Below are 19,731 nucleotides of genomic sequence, written 5' to 3'. Positions count from 1 at the left end.
TGGCGTTTTGAATCCTTTCTCTCTTTTAACAGGAGAGTTGCTTAAGAGTCATTCAGACGAAATGCCAAAAAGGATGAGTCAATGTTCAACTCTGAAGCCCTAGTTGAAAATCCTGAAGTATGTACACCTGTAATGCCTGCCTCCCAAAGCTTTGGAACATTTCTATGAAATAATAACTTAATAACTTACATTACGATAGTAAATCCTGATATTTCTTGGCCATATCTGTGTGGTCTTACAAGGCCTAGAGTGCTGCTATATGTTAGCGGAACTATAACAAAGCCAGTGGGTGAAACTGTGTCATAATCTTCATTTCGGAAGGTTAGAAAGATTATTGGTCAATAAAAATTTTTATTTTCTTATGTTATCAGTTCCAATAAAAATTAACAGAATAATCAAATACAAAGATAGTTTACTAATCGTATCATCTGATAATAGAGAAATAATGGCAAAAAAGTACAGCAAAATTCAGTTGCAAATTCTAACTTTTCTTTTTACAAGTGATAGCACTCTTGTGGCAGTTAAATGTTAGTATTTATCAAAGAGGTGAAGTTTGTTTTGTTTTTTTCTCTTCTAGTAGCAGCCGTTGGGATTTCTATAGCAGAATTCCAACAAGGGCTACATGGAGTAGAATGTTCTATTTACCAACGCAAGAGGGACTGAGAGGGTGTGGGTAAATTCAGGGAGAAACTTCACAGTGCCTTCTAATCTCCTACTATCTATTAATAAAAGCACCTTTCAGGACACCTAACTTTTAGTCATTCTGTCTTTAGTAAGAAGGAAGGGAGGGAGGGAGGAAGGAAGGAAGGAAGGAAGAAAAGGAGGAAGGAAGGAAGGGGATATGGGCCCTGTAATGATCTATCATTTTTTACAGAGATTAAGATATTAATGGGACAATTCATCTCCTCTGAGACGTATCCACTAAGGGCAAAGAAACCAACAAGATGGTTATTAGGTGTGTTTATACATACCATCATTAAAACATGTAACTTGTATTTTCTCACAAGTGGAATAATGGGTTTCTAGGAAGGACATTTGCTTGAGCAAGCAATTAAATAACAACAACAGCCGTAACAACGCCATCAACAACTACAAATGAGCCACTTGATCCAGTGGTTGGGGATTGGTGTGTTATGTGTTTGTGGGGGTGGTAGAGAGGTAAAGGCCTGCATCACACTACACAGATGATCTGAGTCATTTCTCTTGTTATAAATCAAATGTAAGCATCTACAGGATGCCAACACATTGAAGATGAGCATGTTCTAGCCACTATATAGCAAACCCTTGGATGTTTTCAAACACTGCAATGTTTAGCAGTCTACGGTTAAACAATACAATTAACTGAATAAAAATTTAACTTTTCAACAGGGCTCTTGTGGATATGACCTGGACTTAAGGACTTTTTAAAATCAACTAAGTGAATACAGATTTTTTTTTTTCTACTATAAAAACAGCCGGTCCAAAGGAGTAGGAGTACTGGTAGTTAGGTTAACAAATGCTGCCCTTAGTAGATTTTCCTGGAAAATCTCACAGAGAATGTGTCTATTTTTGCCAAGATGGTCCTGGACACTCTTTGACTTCCTGGCAGTTTAGTAAAGCTAATCTCTGGACAGGCTTCCTATTTCCCAGGCCTTCAGTAGAATGCTAATTACAAAATACTGTACTTAAATACTAGAAACTCATTCATGAAGCTAAGCCAAGTCTCAGATTTGGAAGCATTTAAAAATATTCTTGCAACAGCCATACTACTTTATACTTTATTTTTAGAGGCTCAATGCTTGTTTTACTGGAAGAAAAAAATAAATAAATAAAACACGAAACTCTGCCATGAGCAAATCCACAATAATAAGCAGCACGTACATGTTGGGGAAGAAAACATTCAACATCAGTCGACATGAAAACAGATTTTGCTGAGGCATTTTTATAAACAGCAGTTATTATTGTGGTTTCAATGCTAAACATTTTAAATAACACGCCCTTAAAAGTTGTCAGGTTCTTTACCTCATATAAATATAATTTTCTGACTTTAACTTTCACAAACTTATTATGGAAAATTTAACATGTATTCCATCAGTTTCATATATAATTTTACAATCATTATATTGCTTAAATTAGAAAAACAAGGAAGAAAAGAAAGAAAATGAAAGTTATGATTACAGGCACTGAAGAAACCATTAATTGGAATATATGCATTTCTCTGTATGAAAATAGAATTTGTCTATGCAACTTTTCATCAAATATGTTGAACAGATATCAGGTCATACGGAGATGTATAGATAAAATTGTCCCAACTGGCTGTCAATAGGCTACCCCCAATTTAAGGCCATATCCTGCTTTGTCTTTAATATCCCCTTTGAATTTCTGAGCGTAACACAGAAGGAATTATTCTTGAACCCCAAAAGAACAGTTTTGGAACTGTTTCTCTCATATAATTACTGCTATAGAGCAGGGTGAATGTTCATGCTATATCTTTAGAAGCAAAAATCACTTTTAAAAGGTTCTGAATCACCTCCATCTGGAAAGTACAGAGGTGTGTACAGGGATAGCATGGCTATTTCAATACAGGAAAATGAAGTCTTAGTACAGAGAAAAACCCAAAACCAAACCCATTGCTGTCGAGTCGATTCTGACTCATAGTGATCCTGTAGGACAGACTAGAACCGCCGCATGCGGCTTCCAAGGCTGTCAACTTTACGGAAGCAGACTGCTACACCTTTCTTCGGGGAAGCGGCTGTTGAGTTCCAACCGCCGAGCTTTCAGTTAGCAGCTGAGCACTTAATCACTGTGCCGCCAGGGCTCCTTAGTACGGGGAGCTAAAGCAAATTCTTCATTTCCACAATACTGTGGCGTATTTTGACCCCCATTACTAATCAAGGGCAGTTGGCTGTGCTTAGGGCTCTGTCACCAACATGCTCCCGGAGGCCAAAGGCAGAGGCAGTTCAGAGGAGCTACAGCTCTGCTCACTACTGCTAGCAGACACCAGAAACTGTGATAACATTGAAGGGGCCTAAACACCTCCATTCATTGCTTCAGTGATTCTCTGCATCAACGCATGTCATCCAACCTGGCAATATTGAAAATGGTAAAGTGGAGTGAAGAAAAATTCTTACAAATACCGCAGATCATGTTCAGAATGGAAATTGTGACTTTGCTAGCATTTTACCAGTATTTCCTGTCTTGCAACCAGTGAATGTGTAACTGAAATGGCTTGCTGTGAATTCTGTAGTACCCAAGCCAAAAGCAATAAAATTTCTGTAAGAGCATATGCACCATGACAGAATACCACATAAGCCCAGGACAATGATTTTCCTGGGAGGGCCCGTGCAGCGATGAATAGGGCTCTCTATGACACACATGGAAGCTGGGCAGAGGTTTTCACTGCTTCCAGCCCACAGTGAGGTAATTTTAAAGGCACTTTTCCCTTCATTTATTCTGCATTCACTGAATGTACATTTTTTGATGTCAGAGGGACATTGCAGAAAAGATCAGACGAGATAGTTTGACAATGGAGCCTAAGTTCAAAGCTTCAGCATTTTCGGGTAACAGTCATGGCACTGTTTGTCTGCATTAGCTCTTTCGAGGGCATGTCACTGTAACCGTGTCCACAGCTTTTCAAACAGTTCAAGACAAACAAATCACTTAGTTGTTGAACAACTAAAACATCTGATACCATCACATAGAAGTTGCACTGATAGCCACTAATCAAAGTTCCTTCAGTTGAAAAAAGAAAATCCTTCGGCTTTGGTTTAAGATCATTTTTTGTATGTGGTTCTTTTGAAAATTATTGTATGCCAAGGTTAGGAAAGAAAAAAAAAAAAAAGGGAGATCCTGTCTGTGAGAAGAATCAGAAAGTCAACCATTCCAGCATGCTTGCCACTGTGAATAAATAACTATGGAGTTGGGGGGCAGTCATCGGAAGTGACTGGTAAGGTCTGCAAAGGGATAGCTGAGCCCTCCCTAGAATTGCTCTCCCAGCCCCTGGGTAAGAGGCCACTCTCGGCTGGTTGAACGGAGCAGTTGTCCTCTCCTTTCCGGCCTTTTGACTGCTTTTGCAAGGAAGTTCGGACTGCCAAGGCCAGCACCACCAGGCGGTAGAGTTGTAACACCACCACGAGGAAATTTTTCACGGCAAAGAATACCAGCATCTGGTTTACCACTTTAAAATAGGTCATTAGTATGAGACGCACGACAAGGAAAGGCCCATCTTGTATGAAGACGCTGATTCCAATGTTCCACAGATCAGCACTGTACTGGCAAAAGAACAGGCTGGTAAATCCCCTGGCTATCACAGACGAGGGGCACACAACGTACTGTACTGAAAATGAAAGACAGACCAGTTTAGTGTCCTAGGAAAGGTAGACATACAGGTTGATAAGATGGGGGCATGTCATGAACAGTGGGGGTATGCCATTAACAATGGGTGCTATGCTTGTAAATGATTTTATAATTTAATTCTGGGTGGAACAAGTGAAACCACCCTGCTATTTAACATGCTAGGTCATTTTACATTCAAAATGGGTAAGCTGTCATCATTCCAATAGACCACACCAAAAAAAGTCAGTCCTCTACTCTCCATCCACTTAAAAATTTCAGAGCACTTCCTAGTTCTCACATAAAACGCAGTTGAACAGACTAAAGAGAATAAAGGAAGCCAGCATGTCTGTCCTTGGGTCTGGAGGGCAGGGAAGCAATCAAGGTGGCTGCTTCTCCTGGCTCCTCCATTTTCTATCAGTGAGACGCTAGTCAAGTTACTGGACCTGCTGGGCCTCAGTTTCTTCATTTGAAAACTGGGATAATGATAGTATCTGTGAGGGGAGGAACACTTATTTGTTGACTCATTTTGTTTCCATGGGGATTATGCTGGATTGGATAGAGTACCCCACCCCAAAAAATAAAAAAATAAAATTCATGTCTTCCCAGACCTCAGAATGTGACGTAATTTGGAAATAGGGTCTTTGCTTATGTAATTACTTAACATGAGGCCATAGGGTGGGCCCTAAGTCTAATAACCCTGGTGTACTTATAAGTAGAGGGCACACAACAACACAAATACATGCAGAAAAAAGGCCACATGAAGACACAGGCAGAAATTGGAGTGAAGCAGCTGCAAGCCAAGAAGTGTCAAGGATTGCCAGCAACACCCAGAAGCTAGGAGGAGGCAAGGAAGGAGTATGCCTCTGCTGATACCTTGATTTCAGACTTTTAGACTCCAGAATGGGGTTTTGTGGTAATTTGTTAAGGCATGTTGTAGATTGAATTATGTGTGTATCAATTTGGCTGGGCCATGATTCCTAGTATAGTGTGGTTGTCCTCAATTTTGTGATTGTAATTTTATGTTAAAGAGGATTAGGGTGGAATTGTAACACCTTTACTAAGGTCACATCCCTGATCCAATGTACAAGAAGTTACTCTGGGGTGTGGCCTGCACCACCTTTTATCTTACAGAGATAAGAGGAAAGGGAAGCAAGCAGAGAGTGGGGACCTCATACCACCAAGAAAGCAGTGCCGGGAGCAGAGCGCGTCCTTTGGACCTGAGGTTCCTGTGCAGAGAAGCTCCCAGACCAAGGGAAGATTGATGACATAGACCTTCCTCCAGAGCCAACAGAGAAAGCATTCGCCTGGATGTTATGCCCTGAATTTGGACTTGTAACCTACTAGACTGTGAGAGAATAAATTTCTCTTTGTTAAAGCCATCCACTTGTGATATCTGTTATAGGAGCGCTAGATGACTAAGACAAGGCAGCTCTAGGAAACTAATACAGGGCTGAATTTGCATTAGAGTAACACTCCTGGCTTCTCTCTGCTTTCTTACCCAAGCTTTCCCTTGTGATAATGAGTGATTTGCCTGACTGATACGTTTGGGAGATGGAAGAGTATATGTGACTCAGTCCCTCTGTATCCTCTCTTTGGAATCTACTTATTTATCTGTTCATTTGGCCATGTGTTTAAATTGTGCTGGAAAAATTCAAGCACTTACATTCAAATTCAAACTTAATTAATGTTAAACATATTTTGCTAACTGTGGGAAAAAGAAGTCCAAAGAAACGCCATTGTTGTTTTATTTTGTTCTAATTCCTTATGGTTTTGTTTCACAGTTTCCAAGAAAAGACTGAATAGAATTACTGATTTTCTAGTTAAACAAAAGGAGGTCCAATCAACAGATGAACCTTTTGTTTTAATTTCTAAAATGCAAAGTTAATTCAGGGTCAAGGGCGGGAAATAATCCTTTTATAATAATGAAACCTTCCATTTGGAGTTTTCAAACAAAGAAACCTTTCGTGTACTGGAGCCTGCAAATATTCTTAAGCTTTTTATTGATATGGAGGAATATAATGTACTGTTTGTTGGAAAATACAATAGTGATTTAGTCAGAAGTAACATTTGGTCTTTGTTTTTCAAACAGCTGCATAACATTATCACCCCTGAAAGTTTACAAAATTTCTTTCTTAAACAAAAAATTTCTTAGCAAGGCTATAAACCACAAAATATGGAAGGAGGGCGAGGATTAGCAGACAGAATGCCAGAAGAAAAACCAATATAGGATCAATAATAGCCTTTCCTATAAAGTTAGGGTCAGGAAATGGTTCCCAGAGGACCCTCTGAGGGTATTACTAGACATCTAAAGTGATAATGCTGAATATTTTCTCAGTTGACCTATGGGCTGTAGGACAAAAATCTTTGTATGTTTGTGTGTGTGTGTGTATGTGTGTGTGCTTGTATATGTTATGGACATACATTTGTTTATCATTATTATTGGTAATTAGGTTTTTGGTATTTGAGAACAGAACAAACAAAAAACACAGTGACTCTTCCTATCCACTCTGGTGACAATTTTGTTTGCAAAAAGTGGATGCTAGGATCTGAAATGGCCTTCGAGACCTCTAGGTATATCGAAGTGAACAAAAAAAGATGCAGAACAAAAAAATTAAACAACTCTATCCTAAAGATTAATTCTAATCCTGAGTCCATGAGAGTAGGGTGCAATAAAAAAGAAGTCTGACCTGAGGAAAATGTAATTATTAAATCCTAGAATTTCTTCAGGGTAAGGTGGCATCCGGGAGAATTCCAAATCAAATTACAGGGTCCTACGCGTTATGGGATGACTCCATATCAGTACTGTCCAATAGAACTTTCTGTGAGGATAAAAATGTTTTATATCTGTGCTGTCCCATATAGTAGCCATATATGACAATTGAGGACTTCAATGTGGCTAGTGTGTCTGAGAAAATGAGCTTTTAATTTTATTCTATTTTAATTCATTTAAATTCAAGGAGCCACATGTGGCTGGTGTCTACTGTACTAGACAATGCAGCTCTAGGCCATCACTAGCATGAAATGCCTGGAAAACATTCTATTTCTTAAAAAACTTGGCAGTTTATTTCTTTATTAAAGTAAGACCAACAAGATTCCAAGGACCACCTGAAGAGAATTTTAATTTTCCATGTGGTCTTGAAACTGCGCTTACTCACTCTGAGGTTCTAATACATGGCTCTGACAAAGAAATGAAAAATGACCTCTTAAAAATACGAAGAGCTAACACTTATGTGCCAGCAACTATGCTAGGCACTTTATCAACTGCATCTTATTTAGTAATCACAAGAACCCTAACGCCAGCTACTAGTATCATTCCCATTTCAGGCACAGACACATTAACTAATTTGCAGGAGATTTTACAAATCATAAGTGATGGAACAACTGTTTGAAGTGGGTGTAAAGCTAATCCACTATACTACCTTAGGCTCACCGTGTACCAGAGTGAATCCACTAATGGCTTTCCTAAGCTTCGGTCTAATTTTTTTCCAAGCTGAACTGGAACTAACACTGGGATATTGACACAATAATCCCCTTAATTATCTCCTTAACTTTAGCACAGTTGATAATCAAGAGTTGTAATTTTCTCTTTCTTAAAGCAAACATCAAGACACTTACCTGCAAGGTCAAGTGGAAACTGCAGCATGCTCCAAGTCCATATAACAAGGATGGCGTAGACTAGTGCAGGGCTATTCCTAGAATGCAGACAAAATTTTAAATTAATAATAAAAATTATTATTCTATGCAGAAAAGAGAAATATTCTCGACCTATATTTAAGTATATCCCCAACAAACCTCTTGTGAGTTGTCAATATATCTTGATCATATAAGAAATCCATGAACAATCCATGGAAGATCATGATGGAATAATGAAGTGAAAAAGCAAAGTTGAGATTTACGAGTCAGTTCCTACATGTGCAATTATGGCAAACTTCCTGCATTATGGCAAGGTCTCTTGGTCCCATTTTGCTATTAGACACTGACGTGGGTATTCAGAGGGCTGATTTCAAGAAAAAGTGATAATTGTCCTAAGATCCTGAGACTCTAATTGAAAATACATCTCAAGAGGGTTAGATGATGCTCAAAAATTAAAAGCTCAGCATGTACAAGGAAAGTATCATCAAGCGGAAAAAAACATGGAAAACTAAATTCAGTAAGCTCTAGGAAGGCAGGAACTGTGTTTTGTTCACCAGTGTATCTCCAATGCCTAGAACAGTACCTGGCAAATAATAGGCACTCAACATATATTTGTGGAAGGAATGGCTGAATGTACAAAAGAAAGGGCCCACGCTTGGGCAAATATACAAATGTCATAGACCTAAGGTAATGATTTCAAAGGCTCAAGTCAGAAAGAATGGAGATTACATAGATGGTCAATTTTGAGGAGCCCTGGTGGCACAGTGGTTTAGAGTTTGGCTGCTAACCAAAAGGTTGGCAGTACGAATCCACAAGCCTCTCCTTGGAAGCCCTGTGGGGCAGTTCTACGGTCCTGTAGGGTCGCTATGAATCAGAATCAATCAATGGCAGCAGGTTTGGTTTTTTGGTCTGGTGACTTGAAGTTTCTTTTAATCCCCAACTTTAATAATTCTATGAAAAACTAATGTTCAATTTGTCTGCAAGGCAGTAGAGGGAAGTAGTAAAACATGAGCTCTAATGCAGGTGACCATAGTTCCCAGCTCCAGCCATCACTAGAGGACTTGAAGCACTTACTGATGAAGATCAAAGACTACAGCCTTCAGTATGGATTACACCTCAACATAAAGAAAACAAAAATCCTTACAACTGGACCAATAAGTGACATCATGATAAATGGAGAAAAGATTGAAGTTGTCAAGGATTTCATTTTACTTGGATCCACAATCAATACCCATGGGAGCAGCAATTAAGAAATCAAACGACACATTGCACTGGGCAGATCTGCTGCAAAAGACCTTTTTTAAAGTGTTAAAAAATCAAAGATGTCACTTTAAGGACTAAGATACACCTGACCCAAGTCATGCTATTTTCAATCACCTCATATGCATGTGAAAGCTGGATAATGAATAAAGAAGACTGAAGAAGAATTGATGCATTTGAATTATGGTGTTGGCAAGGAATATTGAATATACCATGGACTGCCAGAACAAACAAATCTGTCTTGGAAGAAGAACAGCCAGAATGCCCCTTAGAAGTGAGGATGGTGAGACCATCTCACATACTTTGGACATGTTATCAGGAGGGTCCCATCCCTGGAGAAGGACATCATGCTTGGTAAAGTAGAGGGTCAGTGAAAAGCAGGAAGACCCTCAAGGAGATGGATTGACACAGTGGATGCAACAATGGACTAAACATAGCAATGATTGTGAGGATGACACAAGACTGAGCAGTGTTTCGTTTTTTGTATGAGTCAGAAGTGACTCAATGGCACCTAACAGTAACAACACAACAACAACAGAAGGGATATGGGAACAGGGTTTTTTTTTTTTTTTTTTTTTTTTAAGTAAGTGATTTATTTAAAAAAAAAGAAACTGCACTGAGTGATCTCCAAATTTCTAAATGACTATTTCAAATTACCATTACACTTCCTGGCAATAGTATTGAACTCCAGACTTGTTAGAATGTTGGAGAGTGGCTATAGCAGAATGAAAAGTTCGGCAAATGCTCTCTCCAACAAACACGTAAAACATGGACAAAATGTTCAAAAGCAACCATTTCGAGGCGCTGGAAATCAACCAAAGGCAAACAACAAATTAAGTAACATTTATTCATGGAAAGTTGGTAGAACTTCAGGAAAAACAGCGGGAATCTGCTGCATTCTTGCTCGTGGGTGTTCCCATATCCCTCCAGCTTACCAGAGTGGTAGTTTTACTAGAGAGTGCTTTGAAATAAAAGCCAGAGCTCCCTCATGGCAAGAAGGTGCTCACTTGATTTGAAGTAGAGTGTGAAATCCCACACACAGTGGTTTTGTTAGTAAAAGTAGAAAACTTGGTTGGAAACGAGTAGGAAAACCCAAAGCTTTGCTACCTTGAGGTTGCAATCCCAGTTGAAGTGAGTGGTGGGTTAACTTGAAATTTAATGGGAAGAATCTGAAAATGAGGGAGCTATATAAGAGCTAAATAAACTCTCTACATATGTCTGGCTGACGGAGAAACTGCAAGCATGTGCAGGAAAAACCCAAGAGGGCCTGGTGGAAATTAAAATCTGACGTTTAAATGAAAACTTCCTGAAACTTGGAATGTGCTACCCAATCCATACACAGATCCATCGTCAGAGGGTGGAGGTGTACAGGCTTAAAGTGTTTGAGTACAGCTTCTGCCCAAATTACTGACTCATCATTAAGCTATGTAGTTACAAGGAGACAAGCTGAAAATAAAAATAAAGAAAAATAAAAACTGAGCCTAAGTGACTGCAGACTCCCATAGGTTATATGTTTCTCTTTCCATTTCACCTAAGTTGTCTAATTTTGGCATAAAATTATCCATAATATTCCCCCATAGTTGTGTTATTTTCTGTAGGGTCAGTTGTGATGCCCCCCCCAGTTTGATAATTTGTGACTTCTCTGTTTTTTTATTGCTCACATTTATCATTTTTGTTTATCTTTGAAAGAACAAAATTGTATTATCCTGTCTTTTCTTTCATTGGTTTCCACTCTGATCTTTATTTTTTTCTTTCCTTCTACTTGTTTAGATTTAATTTACATTTTCCTCCCTTTAGTTTCTTAAGATAGAAGATTAGATTATTGACTTGAATCTTCCTTCTTTATTAATATCAAACCTGTTGCCATTGAGTCGATTCAGACTCATAGTGACCCTATAAGACAGAGTTGAACTGCTGCATAGGGTTTCCCAGGAGCAGCTGGTGGATTCAAACTGCTGACCTTTTAGCTAGCAGCCTGAGCTCTTAACCACTGCTCCACCAAAACTGTCTTTATTTGCAAAGACGTGATCTTGTGTGTAGAAAGTCCTAAGGAATCTACAGAACTCAAAAGCAAGTTTAGGAGGGTCACAAGGTGCAAGGTCATTATTCAAAAATTAATTGTTTTTCTATACATTAGCAATAATAAGTCTGAAGATGAAATTAAGAAAACAGTCTCATTAATAATAGCATCAAAAAGAATAAAATACTTACGAATAAAATTAGGAAAATCAGTACAAGACTTGTACACTGAAAATTACAAAATATTGCTGAGAGAAATTAGGGAATATCTAAATAAATGATGAGGCTTTCTGTGTTAACAAATTGGAAGACTTAATATTGTTAAGATAGCAATTCTTCTCAAATTAATCCTTAGATTTAATACAATCCCTAGCAAAACTCCAGTAGGCTTTTTTTTTTTTTCTTTTTGGTAGAACTTGATGAGTTTATCATAAGATTTATATAGGAATAAAGAGGACCTAGAATAGTTAAAACTTTTTTTTTTAAAAGAACATTGTTGGAGAACTTACAATACCCAATTTTAAGACTTACTATAGAGCTACAGTAATCACAGTAGTGTGGTATTGGCATAATGATAAGATATAGAGCAATAAATACAATACAAAATCCAGAAAGGAAAAAAAAACCTTACATCTGTGGTCAATTTGTTTTTTACAAAGATGCCAAGGCAATTTAATAAAGAAAGGATAATCTTTTCAACAAATGGTGCCTGGACAATGTAAAGGAAAAAAAAAAAAAAATGAACTTGGGCCCATACCTCAGATATACACAAAAATTAAGTCAAAATGGATAACAGAACTAAATATAAGAAATAAAACTATAGAAGTTCTAGAAGAAAACAGAGAAGAATTTTTATTTTTCTTATTTTGGGTTAAGAAAATATTTCTTAGATATGACACCTAAAACACAATGTATGTCTTAGTTATCTAGTGCTGCCATAACAGAAATACCACAAGTGGGTGACTTTAACAAACAGAAATTAATTTTCTCACAGTTTATGAGGCTAGAAGTCCAAATTCAGGGTGCTGGCTCTAGGGGAAGGCTTTCTCTCCCTTCGCTCTGGAGGAAGGTCCTTCTCTCTTCAGTTTCTGCTTCTTGGTTCCTTGGAGATCACCATGTGTCTTGGCATGTATCTTACCCCATCTCTGCTTCTCTTGCTTACTTGTTTAATCTCTTTTATATCTCAAAAGAGATTGACTCCAGACACACCTGTCTTAGTCATCTAGTGCTGCTATAAAAGAAATACCACAGGTGGATGGCTTTAACAAACAGAAATTTATTCTCTCACAGTCTAGGCAGCTAGAAGTCCACATTCAGGGTTCCAGCTCCAGGGGAAGCTTTTCTCTCTCTGTTGGTTCTGGGGGAAGGTCCTTGCCATCAATCTTCCCCTGGACTAGGGGCTACTCAGAGCAGGGACCCCAGGTCCAAAGGACCTGCTCCACTCCCAGTTCTTCCTTCTTGGTGGCATGAAGTCCCTGCAGATTATATTATGACATAGGGTGGAGAGTTGATATACCTCTACGGTAGGACAGTAAAGGTGTATTGCTGGCCTTGCCAGCTGAAGGCAAATTGCTGCTGGTGTTCCTTCGAAACAGGTATGGAGAAAAAGGTATTAGCTGCATACCAGGTACCAGGATATGTATTAATTTGGTCAAGCAATAAAACTACATCTGGAACAACAGCTGCAATTGGAGTCACCACCTGGTTAAGTTTTTGATAATCTGCTGTTATTTTCCAAGATCCATCTGTTTTTTTGCACAGGCCAAATAGACGAGTTGAATGGGAATGCAGTGGGAAGCACCACCCTTGCATCCTTCAGGTCTTTGAATGGTGGCAGTAATATCTGCAATCCCTCTAGGAATGCAATATTGCTTTTGGTTTACTATTTTCCTAGGTAGGGGCAGTTCTAATCACTTCCACTTGGCTTTTCCTACCATAATAATCCTTACTCCACTTGTCACAGATCCAATGTGAGGGTTCTGCCAGTTGCTGAGTGTATCTATTCCAATTATGCATTCTGGAACAGGGAAAATCACTAGAGGATGGGTTATCTGAAGAAGCAAAACCAATGAAGTGTGTATATATATATATATATATATACATGTATGTGTGTGTGTATATATATATACACACACACACGTACACATATATACACACACACACACACACACACACATAAAGAGAGAGAGAGAGATTAGTATCAAGGAAGTGGCTCATGCATTAGTAGAGGCTGGAAAGTCCCAAGTCTGTGGGTCAGCCTGGGGGCTTCTCCTGACTTACGAAGCTGCAGGGGCTGGTGAACTCAAGATTGGCAGGTTCACAGCCTGAGGCAGCTGATGAATCTCAAGATCAGCAGGTAAGCTGGTAGCTGAAGTCCCAAGAACCAGAGGTCAGATGAGGATGCAGAATGAGCAAAAGCAGTGAGCTTTGCCAGAAAGTCCACATGTATTGGATGTAGGCCACACCCCCAAGGAGACTTCCTTTCAACTGATTGGCTGCTCATAGCAGATCTCATCATGGAGTTGATTACCTTATATCAGATATCATTTTGGTGGTGATTATATCATTACATATTTGCTAAACTGCATCATAACTGCCAAACCATTGAGAATCACGGCATTCAACCACGTTCACACACAACCTTAACCATTACACACCCTACACTAGTCCTGCCTCATTCACATAACAACGACAATCTATAGAATTATAACCACAGGAATAGAGGTTAGGAATTACAATACACATTTTGGGGGGAAACAATTCAATCCATAGCATTCCACCATTTGGCCCCCCAAAATTCATGTCCTTTCCACATGCAAAACACATTTACCCCATCACATCATCCCAAAAGTCTTAAATCAACAAGTCCAAAAATTTCATCTTCTGAATCATCTAAGTCAAATATGCGTAAGACTGTAGGCATATTCCAAACTTGGGCAAAATTCCTCTTCATCTGTGAACCTGTGAAATCTAGAATACAAGTTATCTGTTTCCAAAGTACAATGGTGGAACAGGCACAAGGTAGACATTTCCATTACTAATGGGAGAAACTGAAGGGAAAGAAGGGATAACAGTCACCAAGCAAGTCCAAAACCCAGCAAAACAATTTACATTAGCTCTCAAGGCTTGAAAATAATCCTCTGTTCTCTGAGACCATCTGGTCAATGGCCCTGCCCTCGAGACTCTGGTTATTGGCCATGGTCTGTGCATTCTGGGTAGAGGCCCCTCATCCCTGAGCTTCAGTTCTGCCTTCCAGGCCCACTGGGATGGCAACTCTACTCCTCAGCTTTGGGCAGCCCCATTCTCCTAGTCCATCAGAGTGGCGACCCCATCCCCTCGATCCCAACAGACCCTGTTCTGCTCCTTGGGCATGGCAGCCCCACCCCCTCAGCTTTGGGCAGTGGCCCCATTCCCCTGGTACCCGTGAACAGAAGCCCAACGCTCCAGAACTGAATTGGTGAAGACCTGTCTCTTTGAAGCCTAGGAGGTCACGGCCCCACCCTTTGAGATCCAGGAGACCTTGGCCCCACCCTTTGAAACTGAGAAGGCCCTGCTTCCTGTGCTTCTTCCAACAGTTCTGCTGATCTTCAAACTGCTCCAGGGATGGAGGACAACAGATGTAGCTCCTTTGGCCTGTTTCCCGCCTGCAGAAATCCAAGAGGCAGACAACATTCTTTCCTTTTGTTCTTTCTCTATCCCCTTTAGTCTAAGCTGATAGGTTTTCTGCAGTGATAGTTGGTTAGATCCATCAGTCACAGGCTTAGTCTCTAACAAAAGATTGTGTAGCCACGTTGTTGGTGAACATTCTAGAACACACGTCCTTAGTTTGTACAACAGAATTTTCCAAATCTTTAAGTTCTGTTTTCATTTTGCACAGTTCATTTTAAGTCCATCTTTTTCCTCTCACATTTTACTACAGCAACAAGGAGAAACCATACAGCCGCTTCAAGATCTTGTTTAGAAATCTCATCAGCCAGACATCCAAGTTCATCACTTACAAGTTGTACCTTGCACTAAGCATTTGAACATAATTCAGACAAATTCTTTGCCACTGCACAAAAAGCATCACCTTTCCTCCACTGTCCAATCATATGTTCATTATTTTCTTTTAAATCCTCACCAGAAGCACATTTAACATCCACATTTCTAGCAATATTTTGTTGCTGACTCCATACATATTCTCTAAGATGATAGAGACTTTCTCTCTAGCTGTCTTCACTCCCTTCTGAACCCTCACCAGAACTGACTTTAACATCCATAAATCTATTAACAGTCTCTTCAAAGCAATGTAGGTTTTTACAATCAGATACCTTAAAACTCTTCTGGCCTCTATCCATTACCCAATTCCAAAACCACTTCCACGTTTTAAGTATCTGTTAGAGCAGCACCCCACTCTTCCAGTACCAAATTCTTGGTTATCTAGTGATGCTATAATATAAATACCACAGGTGAGTGGCTTTAACAAACAGAAATCAATTTTCTCACAGTTTATGAGGCTAGAAGTCCAAATTCAAGGTGCTGGCTCTAGAGGAAGCCTTTCTCTCTCTGTTGGCTCTGGAGGAAGGTCCTTGTCTCTTCAGTTTCTGCTTCCTAGTTCCTTGGAGATCTCCATGTATCTTGGCATCTATTTTACCCCATCTTTGCTTCTCTTGCTTGCTTGTTTAATCTCTTTTATATTTCAAAAGAGGTTGACTCAAGACTAATCCTACACTAATCCTGCCTCATTAACATAACAAAGACAACCTATTCTCAAATGGGATTATAACCACAGGCATGGAGGTTTGGAACTATGATACATATGTTTTGGGGACACAATTCAGTCTATAACAATGTATAAAAAAATTGATACATTGGACTTCATCTAAATTATAAACTTTTGTTCTTCAAATGACAATATTATAGAAATAAAAAATAAGCTATATACTGAGAGAAAATGTTTATATTTATATATCTGATAAAGGACTTGTATCCAGAATATATAAAGAACTCTTACAACTCAATAATAAGAAAAACAACCCAATAAAAAATGGGTAAAAATTGAACAGAAACTTTGCCTAAGGAAATATATGAATAGCTAGTACCGATATGATTATGATTAGTCATTTATTGTTGTTGTTAGTTGCCATCAAGTCATTTCTGACTTATGGTGACCCTGTGTGCAGAGTAGAACTGCTCCATAAAGTTTTCAAAGCTGTGACCTTTTGGAAGCAGATCACCAGACCTGTCTTCTGAGACACCTCTGGGTGGGTTCCAGCTGCCAACCTTTTGGCTAGTAGTAGGGCGCTTAACCATTTGCGACTAACAACAACAATTAGTCATTAGGGAAATGCAAATTAAAACCACAGTAAGATACAACTATACACCTGCAACAATGGGCTCAAAAATAACGATTGTGAGAATGACGCAGGACTAGGCAGTGTTTCATTCTGCTGTACATACAGTCACTGAGTTAGAACTGACTCGACAGCACCTAACAACAGCCATATACTTGCTGGAATGGCTATAATCAAAGGGACTAAAAACAAAAGACTGTTGGTGAGGATGTGGAGAAAATGGAACCATCATACATTGTGGGTGAGACTGTAAAATGGTACAGCCAAGTTGGAACACAGTTTGGCAGTTTTAAATAATTAAATATGTACTTAACATAAAACCTAGCCATTCTAATCATAGGTATCTACCCAAAAGAAATGAAAACATATTCAGTCAATAACTTGTATGTGAATGTTCATAGAAACATTATTCTTAATAGCAAAAATTTAATACAGAAAGGCAAAAAAGCAATATAAATGTAAAACAACTACTGAATGGATAAACAAAATGTGGTATATGCAGTCAGTGGAATACTAGTTAATAATTTAAAAGGAGCTAACTTCTGATACACGCAACAACGTGGATGAATCCCCAAAACGTTATGCTAAGTGAAAGAAGCCAGACACAGCTATGATTCACATATGAAATTTCTAGAAAAGGAAAATCTATATAGACAGAAAGCACATCAGTGGTTGCTTAAGGCTGGTGGTGGCAGTGATAACTGACTGCAAACAGCCACAGGGAATCTTCCTGGGATGATGTGAATGTTCTAAACCTAAATTTTGGTGATGGTGGTACAAATCTATAAATTTACTAAATATCATTGAACTGTAAAATTAAAATAGGTGAATGGTGTTTAAACTGTAACTCAGTAAAGCTGTTAAAAAATTCAGGGTCTCACAGGCCTATGTAAATTCATGAAAATTAGGCAGATGAACTTCAATGTTAAATGGAAGGAAATTGATTAGGGTTAAAAAAATTGGATTTGTGGTATGAGCCAGGATGTAGGAAAGAGATATAATTGTTGTGATATAGACATCTTTGCAGGCTTTCTCCTAAATATTTCAGCCCAAAATATGGAATAAAATAAAATAGAAACTACATGTCATAATAATAGGCAATGTTAAGTAAGCTATAATGAAGTGATTCCCTCTCCTATTAAATGTAAATATCTTTTACTCGTAAATTAAGTTTATTCTTCATGATTGTCTTTTTGAGGCCAAAGGGGAAGGCTGTGTGCCTGTGGGAAGGGTTTTAGTGTCTCCTTCGATGATATGGACATTTGCAGTGTCACTTCTTGCAGTATAGGTAGAAAGCGATCAGAAAATCAAAACTTGGAAGGTGAGTTTTAGGAGAAAGAAAAACTCTAAGTTCATTTTGAATCTTGATTTTGAAGAGTCTTTGAGTAGTGGAGACCTGCAGGAGTGGTGGAGAGATTACAGAAGGTCATTGATAAATGCAGTTACATTAAAAATAAAAATGACTTCAACCTGAAACAATGAACACTGAAAAGAAAATTTAAAAACATAAACCATGGCAGAGTTCATGTGGTTCCATTAAAATCAGCTTTCTCAGAACATGATACAAAAATTAAAATGTAAAAAAAGAAAAGAGATTCATGAAGCATTCAGATTAATTTGTAGGTGTATGACAGAAGAAATTGGAGGTGTTTGAAGTGGTTTAAAATTGCAAGTGCTCCAAAAATTCTTGTTGAATTGGAACAGCCTAGAATGGGACAGAACTGTATATCCTTTTGCTTATCACTTGCCCCCCAATCTCTGTCTATGACAGTTCCTGGCACATATTAGATAATCAATCAATAGTTGGTGAATGAATAAATGTGTTATGGTTTTCAAGTTTTTTCCCCCAAGCAATTATGATTTTGTTCATTAACCTAGTTCATATTCAACATTTATAGGCAAACACTGATCTATAAACTGCCCCTTGGCATCACTTCTGCATAGGCCTAATAAACAGGCCATTAAGATAACCAAGTCTGGCATTTCCCACATTTTAATGATATATGGGATTTTCAGAGTGGCCCCTCCAAACGTCTCTCCCTGAATATCTCCTTTCACTCCCATCTCCCTAGATATTTGGCATGTGTGTGTTTATTGTTATATACCCATAGTTAGTTAGCTTTCTATTGTCGTGTCCTTGTCACCATGCGTACCTGTAGTTACTTAGCGTTTTCATGTGCTCTGTCATGATTTCCTCAAGTGTTTCTCATAACCCCATTGTATTTTTAGTATCCTAACGTATTTCAAAATACATTATGCAATATAAAGCACTGACCAAATGTAAGGGATTAAAACCGCAAAACTAAAATCAACATTTTGAGGACAGTGGGTCAATTTAGGTGGGATCAATTTCAACAAGAAAGTGTGAACTTAATAAGCTATAAGAAAAATTAGTATAAATGAAACAGGAAATGATCTTGTAAAGGTAACTCAGGGTTATAAACATACTTTAGGCTGTAATTGGGATATCAAATTTACTTAGTAAGTTAGTGTATTCTGCTCAGCTTTATGTTTCATTGTTTGAAAAACACAGCATGAAGTAAACTGTAGCATTAAAAGCTAGCCTCATTCCAATTTATTTTTACAGCATAGTGCAAAACAACCCAAGCTGAAAGTACATTCAGGCACTGAGACTTAAATCCCTAATGGTAAGAAAGTAGTTCCATAAACAGATGTGATCATGGTTTCTGAGTTTATTTGCTTGTGGCAAAAATAAAAGTACCAACTCAATAAGTTTTCATTTATAGGTGTCTACAACAGACAGCCTTGGGCACTTTGAACAAAACTGACTAAAAATAAAATTTAGTAAAGTAAAACCTATTCTTCTCTATTTTCTATTCACACCAAACAAAAACTAAAGCAAACCCACTGCCCCGAGTCTATTCCAACTCACAGCAACCCTACAGGGCAGAGTAGAACTGCCTCATAGGATTTCTAAGGCTGTGATTTTTACAGAGGAGCCCTGGTGGTGCAGTGGTTAAGAGCTTGGCTGCTAACCAAGAGGTCAGCAGTTCGAATCCACCAGCTGCTTCTTGGATACCCTATGGGGCAGTTCTACTTTGTCGTATAGAGTTGCTATGAGTTGGAATCAACTTGACAACAAAGACTTTGGTTTTTGGTTTAATCTTTACAGTCCCTGGAGCAGGTGATGGGTTCAAACTGCAGACCTTCT

At 38.6% G+C, this 19,731-nt stretch overlaps 1 protein-coding gene across 1 annotated transcript in view; it reads right to left on the bottom strand.

The window, feature by feature from the left end:
- Window positions 1-3,890: 3,890 nt before the first annotated feature.
- TMEM26 (transmembrane protein 26) overlaps window positions 3,891-19,731 on the bottom strand; it is a 47,418-nt gene continuing 31,577 nt past the window's right edge. Inside the window, 2 exon segments of the mRNA XM_004369857.1 lie at window positions 3,891-4,315; window positions 7,930-8,006. Of these exon segments, the coding sequence (XP_004369914.1) occupies window positions 3,891-4,315; window positions 7,930-8,006 (502 nt within the window).

This window comes from Trichechus manatus, unplaced genomic scaffold (genome assembly GCF_000243295.1).
Source record: "Trichechus manatus latirostris isolate Lorelei unplaced genomic scaffold, TriManLat1.0 scaffold00007, whole genome shotgun sequence".
In the NCBI taxonomy this organism is placed as follows: domain Eukaryota; kingdom Metazoa; phylum Chordata; class Mammalia; order Sirenia; family Trichechidae; genus Trichechus; species Trichechus manatus.
The sequence above is the reverse complement of the archived record's forward strand: the minus strand, read 5'-3'. Positions and strand labels throughout refer to the sequence as shown.